Below are 14,035 nucleotides of genomic sequence, written 5' to 3'. Positions count from 1 at the left end.
TATATATATATATATATATATATATATATATATATATATGAAGAGTTCAGATGCAAAAGCCTCTAAGTGCCATTTGAAATTTTCTCCTAGAATGATCATTTTTATCAAGCTTGTATATTTAAGTTCAGTAATTTCACTTAAATGACAATTAATAGGTAATCTTCATTGCAATTTAAGTGAAATTACTGAACTTAAATATACAAGCTCGATAAAAATGATCATTCTAGGAGAAAATTTCAAATAGAGGCTTTTGCATCTGAACTCTTCACATATACAAAAATGCATACTATGAACTGTATACATATTAGGTTCGTAATAGTGTACTATCACACTGCTTACTATTTTTTCTGCATAGTTTGTGCATATATAGATATATAAAGATTGATATTGCATGCATAAAAAATATATGCATACTATGTACTGTATACTTATGAACCTAATATGTAAACAGTACATAGTATGCATATATTTTATATATTATTATATTATATTTATTATTTTTTTATATATTGCATCGTTTGTACGTATATATATATATATATATATATATATATATATATATATATATATATATATTAGGGCTGTGCAAAAATTAATTGCGATTAATCGCATCCAAAATAAAAGTCTGTGTTTACATAATATATTTGTGTGTGCTGTATATAATTATTTTGTATATATATAAATACACACAGATGCATGTATATATTTAATAAAATGTGTTATTCATATATAAAATATTTATATTTTATATAATATAGATTATGTTTTTATATATATATATATACAGAATTTAAGCGCAAATAATTCTTAAATCTATACATGCATGCATAGGTATTTATAAATAATTATACACAGCACACACAAATATATTAAGTAAACACAGACTTTTATTTTGGATGCGATTAATCGCAATTAATTTTTGCACAGCCCTAATATATATACGTACAAACTATGCACAAGTGATATTTACCTCACACATTGATGGGCCACCGTCAGAGAGCATGGAGCTTTGGGCCCACCGCAACTTTTTGGACTCGAGATCATTACTTTAGTGTCGTGTGCATTACCACCAGGATGATGTTTAGTATTTGTGTGAATGACACTGTGCAGATTTTATGTAAATTGACCTTCTCAGCTTGTGGAAAACGTATCTCAGCGAAAACTCAAGAGAGAGAGGTGTAATGTGACGGGTCTGCACTAAACTAACAGTGCTCTGATGTATATATACACTGATTAATGGTAAACAGCCTCTTCACCCACTGCAGGGCCATGCACAGAGTGAGAATAAATCATTCATTTCTCATAAAGGGACGAGTCTGTGGGCTAACAATGCACGCACATTTCTCTAACATCTATACCGATGAGAACCAAGCTTCAGATGAATGCAAACGAACTCCTTTTTAAGTTGTTTAAGTCAAATCCCTGGATTTTTTAGTTTCAACAACTGAACAAAGAAGAGGAAGCAATGTATTTTTGGACGTCACCAAAAAGGTTCATTCTTGAAATATTTTGCATTGTGTTATGAATCAAAAGGCAATCTTTTTCCCACAGAGCAGCTTTAATTACAAGCATCTGGGGATGGTTTGTGTGCAAAGCAACATACTTTCACAGAAACAACAATTAACCTCAAACGGAGTGATAATTTTTCTGGAAAAGCTGGAATTAAGGGAAGTCAGTCGCTAAGAGACGCTATCCCAGAGCAATCTTTTCTAATTGGTCCCCATAATCAAATTTTCAGCAGTCGCCACAGTCTGCATGCTATTTGTGACAGCGAAAATTGTCTCGTTAGGAGTATTAGAGGATTCATGATGTTTTATGCAGTGCTGTTAATTATGTTTTCCATTTTTTGATTAAAAATCTTTTTTTTACTCAAAAACTAGGACAGAGGCGACGGAAAACAGATTAGTCTGTTCAGAGCCCAGTCAAAATAAACATTTGAGAAATTTGAGTTTCATCATGGGTCATTCAAAATACAAACACATGTGCATGCACACACAGTTTATCAAGGCTCACACAAACATATGTAGTTTTCAACATGATAAAAACTGTTTCGTGATCAGAAAATCAGCATGTTAGAATGATTTCTAAAGGAGCACGTAACACTGATGTGGAAAATTCAGCTTTGCATCACATGAATAAATGGCATTTTAAATTATAATTACAATATAAAACTCAAATATTTCACAATACTGTATTTTTTAATAATAAAAAAATGCAGTCTTGGTGAGCAATCAAACATTTCAATGGTAGTGGATACACTCTCAGAAAAAAAAAGGTACAAAAGCTGTCACTGGGGCTGTACCTTTTCAAAAGGTACACTTTTGTACCTAAAGGGTGCATATTGGTACCTTAATGCATACATAATAGCACCTAAAATGTACACATTAGCACTTAATTGTATATATTAGCACCTGAAATGGACAAAAGTTTACCTTTTGAAAAGGTACAGCCCCAGTGACAGCTTCGGTACTTTTTTTCTGAGAGTGTAGGGGTCTAACAATATATCATACTACATTAAAGTGTCTTAAACTATACAAATATTGGTTATAATGTATAAAAGTGCAATGATGGAATATTTGTGGGTCAAAATTTATTGTTTGGATTCACTCAACATGACAAAACTTTATGTTTGAGTATTATGTGGTTAATTTTTTTTTTTTTTTTTTACCAAATTTTATTTACATATGACCTCTGTAAGTGTTGCAAGATATTTATTTAGCAAAAAACATTTTCTTTTTTTCTTTTGATATTTATATTTTTTATTACTTTATATTTAGATACTTTATATTTTTGATTACCCCTTGACCTCCTTGGCATATGTTTGATTTGTCCATAAACTTTATTGATGTACAGAAGATGCTGTTTTCCTGCTGTATGTTCTGATTTAAAAAACAAAAACAAAACAAACAAACAAACAAAAAACAAGTAGGCTATAACAAAAAACAAACAAAACAACAACAACAACAACAAAAAACAAAACAAAGTTGACTTTTGAAAAAACTTTAATAGCACTAAAATGTTTGGTCGTGGTGGGAATGATGCCCAAACTATAATAGACAGTCTTGTTTTAAGAAAAAATGCATATATTATTATCATATATATATATATATATATATATATATATATACACTGCTCAAAAAAATAAAGGGAACACTAAAATAACACATCATAGATCTGAATGAAATAATCTTATTAAACACCTTTTTCTTGTTTTTACATTTTGAGTGTTGTTTAAGTGTTCCCTTTATTTTTTTTGAGCAGTATATATATATATATATATATATATATATATATATATATATATATAATCATAAATATATTTATGGCTTTCATAACAAAAATACATAATAATAAAAATAAATCTGTGCGTTTTATTAAAAGAAAATGTATGCTGGAATATTAATACTTAGGCCTACTCACCTATTTCGAGTCACAAAATTTGTATTATTATAGGCTACTTATACTTTACTCTGATATTATAGCGACCATGGAAGTAGTTTTGTGAGGGACTGTCCGGGACTGTCCGTCCGGTCGTCCGGTGACGCTGGTGTCCCACATGACAGAAAGTTTCTTACATCTCCCCCTCGCGGTTCATGGGTTCAGTGATGGTGGAAAATGGCGGCTAGATGAGTCTTTCCACTCCTACAGAGAAAAGAAAAAGTGTGTGGAAAAACTGGATATATATATATTTGGAATAGCGACAACAACACTCACGGGCCTCTCACAAACCTTCTTCATCAGTGAGGATGTCGCGCTGGGTGCCCACGAAGAAAGAGAAGTACGGAGTAGGTGAGTAAAGAAGGAAACTTGCATGAACTAAACTTCTTAACGTTACAAAAGTTGGGGCACACATGGTGAGATTCTATATTTCCATGCCAATTGAGGCTATTTGAGGATGTTATGTGCTGAAGTGATTTTCTGATTGTATGAATGCGATAATAGGCTATATATTTGAGATGTGTGTGTGAGATTGACACAGACGCGCCTAGTTCCAGTGTTTCCTGCGCGGCGGCCCGAATGGAGCTCATGGATACATTGTTTCTCATTGTTACTCGCTCGCTGATACTTTGTAACAAGTTTTCGCGCTGTTATGTTTTGAGAACATGTCGTGCTTGTTGTGTTTTCCCGCGGAAGATTCTTTACACACACCCGCTGCTGCTTTCTTTCATTCGCCCGATTGTTTTGTTTATTTCACTGTTAACCTGGACACATTCAAATATTTAAAAACCGTGATTTCCACTCACAGATTTACATACACATAAGTTACATGGCCTGAAATATTTCAATGGATACTCACTGATACTGAGTATTTTATCTCTGTTGCTTATATATGCTTTGAAATCCATATCCAGAATCATAAATACTGGGAAAGTCGAAACGCGTGGGAAGCCTGATGTAAACAAACTCATTTAATTGGGTTAGCTACTATATACGTAATAATACTATTCGGGCTAAGTTTTTGTTCTTAAATGGGTGTTTTAAATAATGAGTAACGATTGTGTAAAATATTTTTATATAGCAATTTTGTGCAGATATTACATTTAACTACTCTCTAGAATACTCAATCCTTATTGGTCTGCACTCAACATCTTTGGTCAGTGATTTCATTTATCACAGGCAACTGATTGCCAACATATCTGATTTCATTTTTCATCATTCCTGGTGAGCTTCCTATGACTTGCTATACATTCAAGTCAGAAAAACTACTACATCTCTGGTTCGTATGTGTCCAAACATGTTTAGAAGTAGAAGTTAGCCAAGCACATCCGCAGTAAAGGAAAGTTGAACTATTTTCCAGGCGTTTCTTCCTTCTCGTATATAATGATAGACTGGATTGTTGTCAGGTTACGGTGTTGCCTCGTTCCTCAAGCTGTGATTGACGGCTCTGAGTTGGTTATTAGTCATGAAATTTTCTTAACTGAACTGTTTCCTTTAGTTTACACAAATAAGAAAGTTCTTGAGAAGGAGGTTTTCTGAGTTTCTGAGATATAATAGAATCTTAATCCCATCTCAACTGGAGAAGAACTTTATGGGTTGCATTAAATGTTGGATCCGTGGGATCTTTTATCGGCAGCAAACTCAGTCTAGCCCATAATTCTGGATTTATCTGCACTCCTTGATGGAGACTCAAAATATCTCCAGCGTTCACGTCAGATAGAAACTTCTGTTCTGCTTGAGGTATTCACTTCTTTTGAAACATTGTGGTCTTTACTGGTTTGTGTTGCTCAGTGCTTTTATAGCGACTTCCACTCTGAGCGCAAAGGAGCACGAGGCGGTGTGTAGAAATGTTGAGTCTTTGTTGTGTGTGTGTGTGTGTGTATTTTTAGCCTGAGGGTGGTTGAATTCCACTTTGTTGAGTTTAAATAGTTTTGCCTCAGTATTGGTGTAATTTAAATTCTCGAGTGCTCTCTTGATAGACTAACATGTTAAAAGTGGCATCGTTTTCTGTCAGCCTCTAGGTTATATAGGCCTTCAATGATTGATTGATTGGATTTATATAGATAGTCTTCTTATTATCCCTTGCATTGTTCCTTGATACACCATGATGTGTTGGTGAAATTTCAGAATAGACAGTTTTGTGTTTTGAAATTTCAGAATAGACAGTTTTGTGTTTTGTTTATCTTACCACAGCAGTGTTCAGTAGGTTAAATAATTTAGATTAATGATTGATCAATCAACAGATTATCCTCTAGAGCCAGACCGATATATCGGTCGATATTAGGCATTTTCCAAAATATCGGTATCGGCAGTTATAATGGCCGATAAATGAATATTTCAAAAATAAAATAAAAACGGACGAAACACGCTTCAATCATCTCTCCTTGGCCTTTTATATTGAAAATGTATGTTTTACAAATGCAGTATGATGTTATCTATTGCTAAATTATGGCTCATCTAACCACAAAGCTAATGCAACTATCATCAGTGGAAGACCGCTAACGTTAACATTTAAAAATAAAGTTAAATAAAGTAATGATTACTATATTTATAACTAGTATATCTCTAGTTACCGTCCCTGCATTGTAAAATGTAAGTTAGACTTGCGAGGAGTGAACATTTAGACATAGAGAAAAAATATCAAACGTATCTTGTGCATAAAAGTTAGCTTTTCTTTTACACGTGTGTGAAATCCAACGACGCCGAGTGTGCGTTGCAGACTGTTGTTTTGTAATGGATTTAGAATCGCTAAATAGTAGGTTTTAGAAAGCAGGCAGTAACTGATGATTGAAAATGGTGTGATGTAGCTTGATGGAAAGAATTTAAAAGTGCAGGTAAAGGGATAAAAGCAAGCTGACATTGTAATTATAAGGTAGCTTATAGGGCAATGTAGGGATTAATTATTAATTTATTTATCAGAACTTTAATATATTCTGATGGTCCTCTGTTCTGTTGTGACAATAAAAGAAACAAGTTTCTTTTTAAAATGCTTTATCATATTATTTTAGTTAAAACTCATAAATAACTACAAATAACTATGTTTGGGAAATCTGTTAATGTTTTGTTGCGCGTTTCTGGAAAAAAAATAAAATAAATAAAAATATCGGCCGATATATCGGATTTTAAAACCCAAAAATATTTGTATCTGTCGGGCTCTAACTCATACTGTCATCATAAATGACTAAAACGTCATTTAAATTTGACAAATATTACATTTTAACATAATGCAGGGGAAACTGTGTGAAACTGAACTGCAGCTGTGCTAAATTTGCATCATAAAATTACAACACTCGAACTATAAATGAGTTAAACCCACTGAGACTGTCGACAGTTTCTTTAACATGCATCATGTGGTTAGAGATAAATCATATAAGACAGTGAAATTGTCCTCGGACCCGTTTGTCTTGCCTGCGCTCGAGACGGTGACGTGTGAGCTCCACTGAAAGTCTTCTTTCCTATTGGTTGTCGCTCGCGAAAATCGCTTCTCGTTTGCATAAAGTTGAAATTTCTCAACTTTTGACGCTTGTCTCTCGTCGCTTGACACGCCCATTATGTTAATAATTAGATAATTATGTTTTGCGTGAGCACACAGATCATTTTTATCTCCCGCTCCCCGCACACATCAGTGTCTTCCCTCCCGCACTCAGCAATTAAAGACCTGTCTTTTTTCGCGCTCTGTTGCCTCGGGTCCGACGGGTCCCACGCTCTTGATCAAAGATTCCCTTGGGAAGATCCCTAAAATCAGTCATACTCTGAGATCAGCCCTGTGGTTTCAAAAGCCATTTCATTGATGTTGAATCAAATAACTTAACTTAAACTGGAGTGGAGAATGTGCCGAAATTGGAGATGATTAAACAGAATCTGTTGGGTTTGTTTTTCAAATTGAACTATCTACTTCAAAATGCATTGGCTAAAGTTAAGGTTCATTGATATCTAAGATAGTTCCTCATAAATCTAAAGCCTGCATGGTTGTTCATGAATTTGAGTTGTGACCATAATGGGTTAATTTCACGTCCTCATTTTTTTGGGGATTCAGAGTCTCCACACCTCCGTCTCTCTGCATGAGTAAGTCCTGTGGTATTTGAGGAAGTATTTTCTGAAAGAGGTGTGCTGCGTACTCGCTGCCGTCCCGTAGGAGTTTCCAAAGCAGTTTAATAGGCTTTGTGTGTGTTGTTCCATTCATCCAGGCCTTGAGGAGAATAGAAGTGCAGTTTGCTTTGAGAGCTCTGCAGAAAGATGGCTGGCTGGCTGAGAGAGATGGAGGCATTGTGTTGATGCTTGAACAATAAAACGTGTTGTCTAATTACTCTTTGTGCCACATGAAACCTTTCAGATTTGCATGCATATGTCCTTAATGATTATTTTTCAGCTGGTTTTAATGATCTGTTATCTGTTTTTTTTAGTCATTATGTATTTGTTCTGCAGCACTGCTTTTTTCTCATCAGAGGAAAAATATTGTTTCAGCCAAACAGCCATTGTAGCAATATAGATTTAAAATGTGTTTTTTTTATTAAATTATTAATAATTTATTCTTTTTTATTAATTTAAAAAAAATGTAATATATATATATATATATATATATATATATTTAATGATTTTACAGCTATATATATATATATATATATATATATATATATAAATTCTGATAAATTAATTCATTAATAATGATTAATGTGATTTCTCATATTCTAAATTTCTAATTTTAAAAAGCAATATTAACATATATATATATTTGTTAATATGAGAAATCACATTAATCATTATGATCATAGTTAAATTAATGAATTAATTTATCAGAATTGATATTTAAACTCATTGTGAATCTATCAATTAATATTTAGTATTTTTCCCAGAAATATTAATGTCCATGCTGATATTCCACATTCTCATAATTTTAGTGTTGCTTTGGTTAGTTGTTTCGTTAACCTGATGCACGTGATGGTAATTTACAACCACTTTCATTGTAGTTTGTTTCCTCAGGTTTGACTTGAGTCTGGCATATTTTTTTCATATCCAAAGCACATGCCAATGAATTAATTCTTGCACTCTTTTGGATGATTACATACCTTTCTGATTTAAGACGTGCAAGTAAACATCGGTTGAGAGATTTAACGAGAACCAGCCATTTGGAATCGCATCCAGTTCCGGAGGGCATCTTGGTAAAGGTGCCAGCTCTGCACTTCCAGAAGAAGTCTGGCACATGCTGAAAATCAGGTTTCCAGTGTTTTTGTGTTTGTGACTTGACTTTTGAAAGTTCGTCTCTTAACTGAAGAGGCTCAGCTGAACTTCCTGCATCCTGTAAATATTCTGGCATTCAACAGACGTGCTTGGAATATTTGCACGGCGGCACACCAAAAACCCCGTCTCAGTCACCCACTCAACAGCGACAGTTACTCAATGGAATGGTTTTTTTGTGCAGTAGTTAAACAACTGGATGTAACATGCTATGTTTGTTTAATTCATTTTTTATAAAGTTATTTTTTTTTCTTTTAAAATATTCTTAATAATAGTTTCTTGTGATTAATTCATTCAAGGTACTAGGGTATGGGATTTGCAAAACGGCCGGCACATTTCTCCAAAATGTCCTGACTCCAGCCATAGAACATGGACGTGCATGCATCCTGCATTCAAAACTCAGATGCACGAGATTGTGACTTGCACTTGCTGTGACTCACTGTAAAAATGAATATGTTTAATCTAATCAATAAAATTGTGGCAACAGATTACAAGCAATATTATTTATTAAATTGAACAAATTAGAATTGAGTAATAGTTAATCAAATTAACATTCTAATTAATTCTAATTTGTACAGTTTAATTAATAATATTGCTTGTAATATGTTGCCACAATTTTATTGATTAGATAAAGCATATTATTTTTTTCAGTGTGGGTCACAAGCTTTGAGTATGCGCACGACGGGGACACGCACGCGAGGGGGATGGTACGACCGTTTGATTGACGCACGGACTGTCCAATGATTCTAGGTGGTTTTGGAAATGATTGGCTGGAGTTTTTCGATTCCTGCCCGTTCCACATATGATTAAATTGCTTAATTTTTAATTTCAGTGCTTCTAACTCAGTAGCTGTAATTGGGTTAGGAATAGGATTTTGGAATAGGAAGTGATTTTGAAAAAATGGTCAAAAAAGAACACCCTAGCAACCACTTATCAACATGCTAATGCGTTTAGAACTCCTTAGCAACTGCATAAGAGCTGCACGATTTGGGATAAACTGAGAATCATAGCTTTTTTTTTTTTAAATCGAGATCATGATTCTCCCACAATTCTGATTCGACAACTGAACAAAACATGTTATTTGCTAGAGTTTCTCAGTCGAGATCCAGGGGGCAGAGTTGGGTAGGTTATGGTACTGTATGTAAGGTGGGACGATTTGGATCTGGGTCCAACCCCTGCATTTCGTGTTCTGCAGTGAGGACCATCTCGAGTTTCTGACAAAATGCTAATTGCTGCATGTGGTCTATTTAATAAAAAAAAAAAAAACATTTTTTTTAAATCTGTTTGAATGAATGATTCAATGACTCGCTCATAAATTATTCACTTGATTCATTATTGAATGAATGCGCATTGTTAAAATAATCTCTTGAATAAATGATTCAGTGAGAAATCCGACAAAAAGACTAGCATGTTTCATTTTTTTTTTTTAATGGTCGTCCACGACGGTTCCGTCACGTGTGAGAGGTTGACCAATAGGAGCACAGAAGCTTTTCCGTACACAACTTTCCAAAATGGCGGGAAAAAAAAGAGAGACGATGGTGCTAACGTAGCAAAGTAAAAATATATAAGAAAACAATATTTTACCTCAAGTTCTCTTTGGAGGATTGATAGCCCATACTTCGAGCAGGGTTCTCAGGCCGTGAGACACACACAATTCAACCAGTTTACACGCTCACACACCCCACTGTGTTTTTCTCACGCTGAAAAGGCACCGCCGAGCAATCCAGGAACGTGTCCATTGTCGTGTTTTCTTTCTTTTTTTACTCTCTTTCTGAACACAGGACAGCCAATACAACACTCACCGCTTCATTCATAGTTTGTTTACGTTCGTTTCTGGAAGTCACTCGCTACTAGTTTCGTTTCGCCTTCTCGATGACATCACGCGCGCTGTTAAACACGGCATGCAATGACTGGTCAGGAAGCACGACAAGACAAGATTTTAGGAGTCAAAATCACGTAATCTGACACAGTGACTATCGTAACAGACCAAAAAAATGGTGTAATCTGAACCAGGCATTACTTTACTGGTTTTATGATGTATACAGTCTTTATTTGAAGCATCAAGTTACTTTCAAAAGGTTTTTTTTTTTTCAATTTTGATCGCTACTGTAGATTTTACCATAGATGTCAGTGTTTATATTTGAACTATATACTTTTATCCCAGTATTTCAGTTGTACTTTAAAAGATTGTAAGACAGAAATAATGATACTGTGTGTGAAAAGATGGCTTGTGAAGCGGTTTCTCACCTATATATGACGACTGTTCTCAGTGCCGACACGGATTTACATGTTGTGATCTTACTTGTCAAAGGTTTAATAGACATAGCTGAATCATTATCATTTAGGAAATAGAAATGGCATGTTTTTTTTTAATTAAGATGGGAAAATTTAATTAACGATTAATCAAGCAGCTCTAGCATTCTGTCTTTACCAAACTGTAAAAAATAAATAGAATTATTTTTGTTTCTTTCTTTGTTCATGTTTTTCTTTCTTTCTTTCCGTCATAACTTCAGATCTGTCATCCAGCACAATAACGTATTGTTTGATTGGTGACATTCTCATATTTGTAGATTTGTGCTTTATGCCACTCATCTTCACATAACAATCTTGAAGACAGAAGCATGCAAATGTCATATCGGTGGTGCCATATTTGCAGTCATGATCTAAGGATTGTTTGGAGTTTGACTGCTCATTGTGTGCATGTGAAATGAGACGCCGCTGTTCTCCTGTCCTTCACTCCTGTCACGTTCCCGTCATTCTTACCCCTTTTGATTAAAGCTGAAGTGTTGTGTTTTAAACACGGCACCATTAATGTGTGATAGCACGTGATGAGAGCAAGTTTGGAGAGGAGGTTAAAAGACTTTTGCCTTTTCTTACGATTTTTGATCCTTTGAGACTTTAGCTAAATAACAGTTGAAAGATTTTTCTTGCTGTATGAATGATTTATATTAGTGTGGCACTGTAGAGCCAGCATGCGCTTTTCATATTGACAAGGCTAAATCAATCCAGCTCAGAGAAACAAGAGATTAGCCAAAGATTTTTTTTTTAATTTGTAAAACTTGGTGGTTACAATGCAGTTATTAGGACGTTCTTTAGCATGTTCTGTTTATTTTACCAGCAGCATTGTTTGGCAGCATTTACCCCGATTCAAGGTGCTCCGAGACAGTCTTCCTTGGATATATACAGTGATGTAAATAAGTTTGGGCACCCATGCTAAAGTTGCCTAAAAAGAGGAATAAAAAAAATCATCTTTTGGATATTGATCTTAATGCCTTAATTAGAAAAATGAGGAAAACTCCGACCTTTAAGGACACAAATTTTCTTTGTGAATGAATAATGTGTCATAAATAAATAAATGTTTTTCCTTAAAATACAGGGTGCATAAGTCATTGCCCCCCTATGTTAAATTCCCATAGAGTCAGGCAGATTTTTATTTTTAAAAGCCAGTTATTTCATGGATCCAGGATAATATGCATCCTGATAAAGTTCCCTTGACCTTTGGGATTAAAATATCCCCACATCATCACACACCTTCCACCGCACCTAGAGATTGGCATGGGGTACTTTCCATAATATCATCTTTCAATGCAAATCAAACCAGCTATTAGGCTAACTGAAGTAAAACCATGTGTGATGATGTGGGGATATTTTAATTCCAAAGGTCAAGGGAACTTTATCAGGATGCATATTATCCTGGATCCATGAAATAACTGGCTTTTAAAAATAAAAATCTGCCTGACTCTATGGGAATTTAACATAGGGGTGTCCTGACTTATGCACCCTGTATTTTAAGGAAAAAGAAAACATTTATTTATTTATGATGCATTATTCATTCACAAAGAAAATTTGTGTCCTTAAAGGTTGGAGTTTTCCTCATTTTTCTAATTAAGGCATTAAGATCAATATCCAAAAGATGATTTTTTTATTCCTCTTTTTCATGGGTGCCCAAACTTATTCACATCACTGTATAAGTCATACTGTATTGACTACTGAATAGCATGCAAGCTAAAATGACTGGTTGCGTTCAGTCCTTACAAACCGCCACTTATCTCTCTGCTGTTATCGCTCTCCTTCTGACTGTAGACAGTGTTGTTTACTTCGGCATTCTGGCGGTTTCTGCAGTGGTGGACAGGATTGGTTTACCCAACACTTTGGCTCCCCAGATAAGGAAATGCCACTTCCTTTGGCTTCAGGAAAGCCGCCAGTGAGAAGTGCAGCTTGACTGAAGACAATAGTTCTGTTTGTACTCACACACACAAGCGTATAATCTCTCATTATCTCCAGTGTGCTCCTGATTAACCTCAACCACAGTCTGGTCTGTGTTTGGACCCTGTCAGATGAGAAGTGTCAGAAAGACCCGGGCCGGTGAGGGCGAGAGACGAACGTGAGCACGCATGGACGGTGACGGCACTGATCAATCATCATAATACGGTTGCGTGACTCGACTGCTTTTTAACTTTCATACCAATCAGAGTTTTGCAAGATTTGCCAACCACAGTGCAATTTGATGTTTACACTGCAGCATCGTGCTGTGACATTGAGAAATTCACTGTTTTTTGCATTAATCTGTTAATCAAGGCATGATGGGATGTTTACCAAAAGTCATTTGCACTGTTCATATGGTAGTATTTATTTAATTTTCAATTTCATACCAACACAAACTCTGTTACAAATACAAGTGAAGTGTGCTGAAAATGCCATTGCATCGGAGAACTCCTGGCATCCACACAGTAAAAAAAAAATAAAAAAAAATAGCTCATCTCCTGTTGAAAATGTCGCTCTTATGAATCTGCGTCTGTTTAAAGCCACATTAGTTCATCACTTAGTGAGTAACTGACTAAAAGTAGTGATTTTGCTAACTTATCAATGTTTTTGTCAGGTTTTGTGCACAACCATGTAAAACTGATTCAAATGCAGCATTAATCAGATGCGGTGCAGGATTCGTTTCAATGAATCCGTTTATTTTAAAGAACCGATGAAAATTATAAGGGCTGTCAAACGATTAATCACGATTAATCACATCCAAAATAAAAGTTTGTGTTTATATAATATATGTGGGTGCACTGTGTTTTTTTTATATATATATATATATATATATATATATATATATATATATATATATATATACGTATATATATATATAAATACACACATGCAAGTATATTTAAGAAAAAAATATTATTTATATATAAAAATATTTATAGATATTTATAAATTATATAATATAATATTTATAAATTATATTTAAATCTATATACGGTATATACATGAAAATATTTCTTAAAAATATACAAGTATACAAGCATGTATGTGTATTTTATATATATATATATATATATATATATATATATATAAATAAATA

General features: G+C 34.2%; 1 protein-coding gene across 2 annotated transcripts in view; it reads left to right on the top strand.

Annotated features, from left to right (window-relative positions):
• Nucleotides 1-3,585: 3,585 nt before the first annotated feature.
• Nucleotides 3,586-14,035, top strand: part of dock1 (dedicator of cytokinesis 1) — a 269,281-nt gene continuing 258,831 nt past the window's right edge. The window contains exon 1 of one of the 2 annotated variants that reach the window (XM_089122368.1): nt 3,586-3,789. In XM_089122368.1, the coding sequence (XP_088978494.1) occupies nt 3,747-3,789 (43 nt within the window). In that variant the 5' untranslated portion in view covers nt 3,586-3,746. The remainder of the gene's footprint in view (nt 3,790-14,035) is intronic. The other variant, XM_039651460.2, reaches the window with a different exon arrangement.

The sequence above is a fragment of the Pimephales promelas genome, chromosome 17 (assembly GCF_988280905.1).
Source record: "Pimephales promelas chromosome 17, fPimPro1.hap1.1, whole genome shotgun sequence".
NCBI classification, from domain to species: domain Eukaryota; kingdom Metazoa; phylum Chordata; class Actinopteri; order Cypriniformes; family Leuciscidae; genus Pimephales; species Pimephales promelas.
This window is presented reverse-complemented; position numbering and strand designations above follow the sequence as displayed.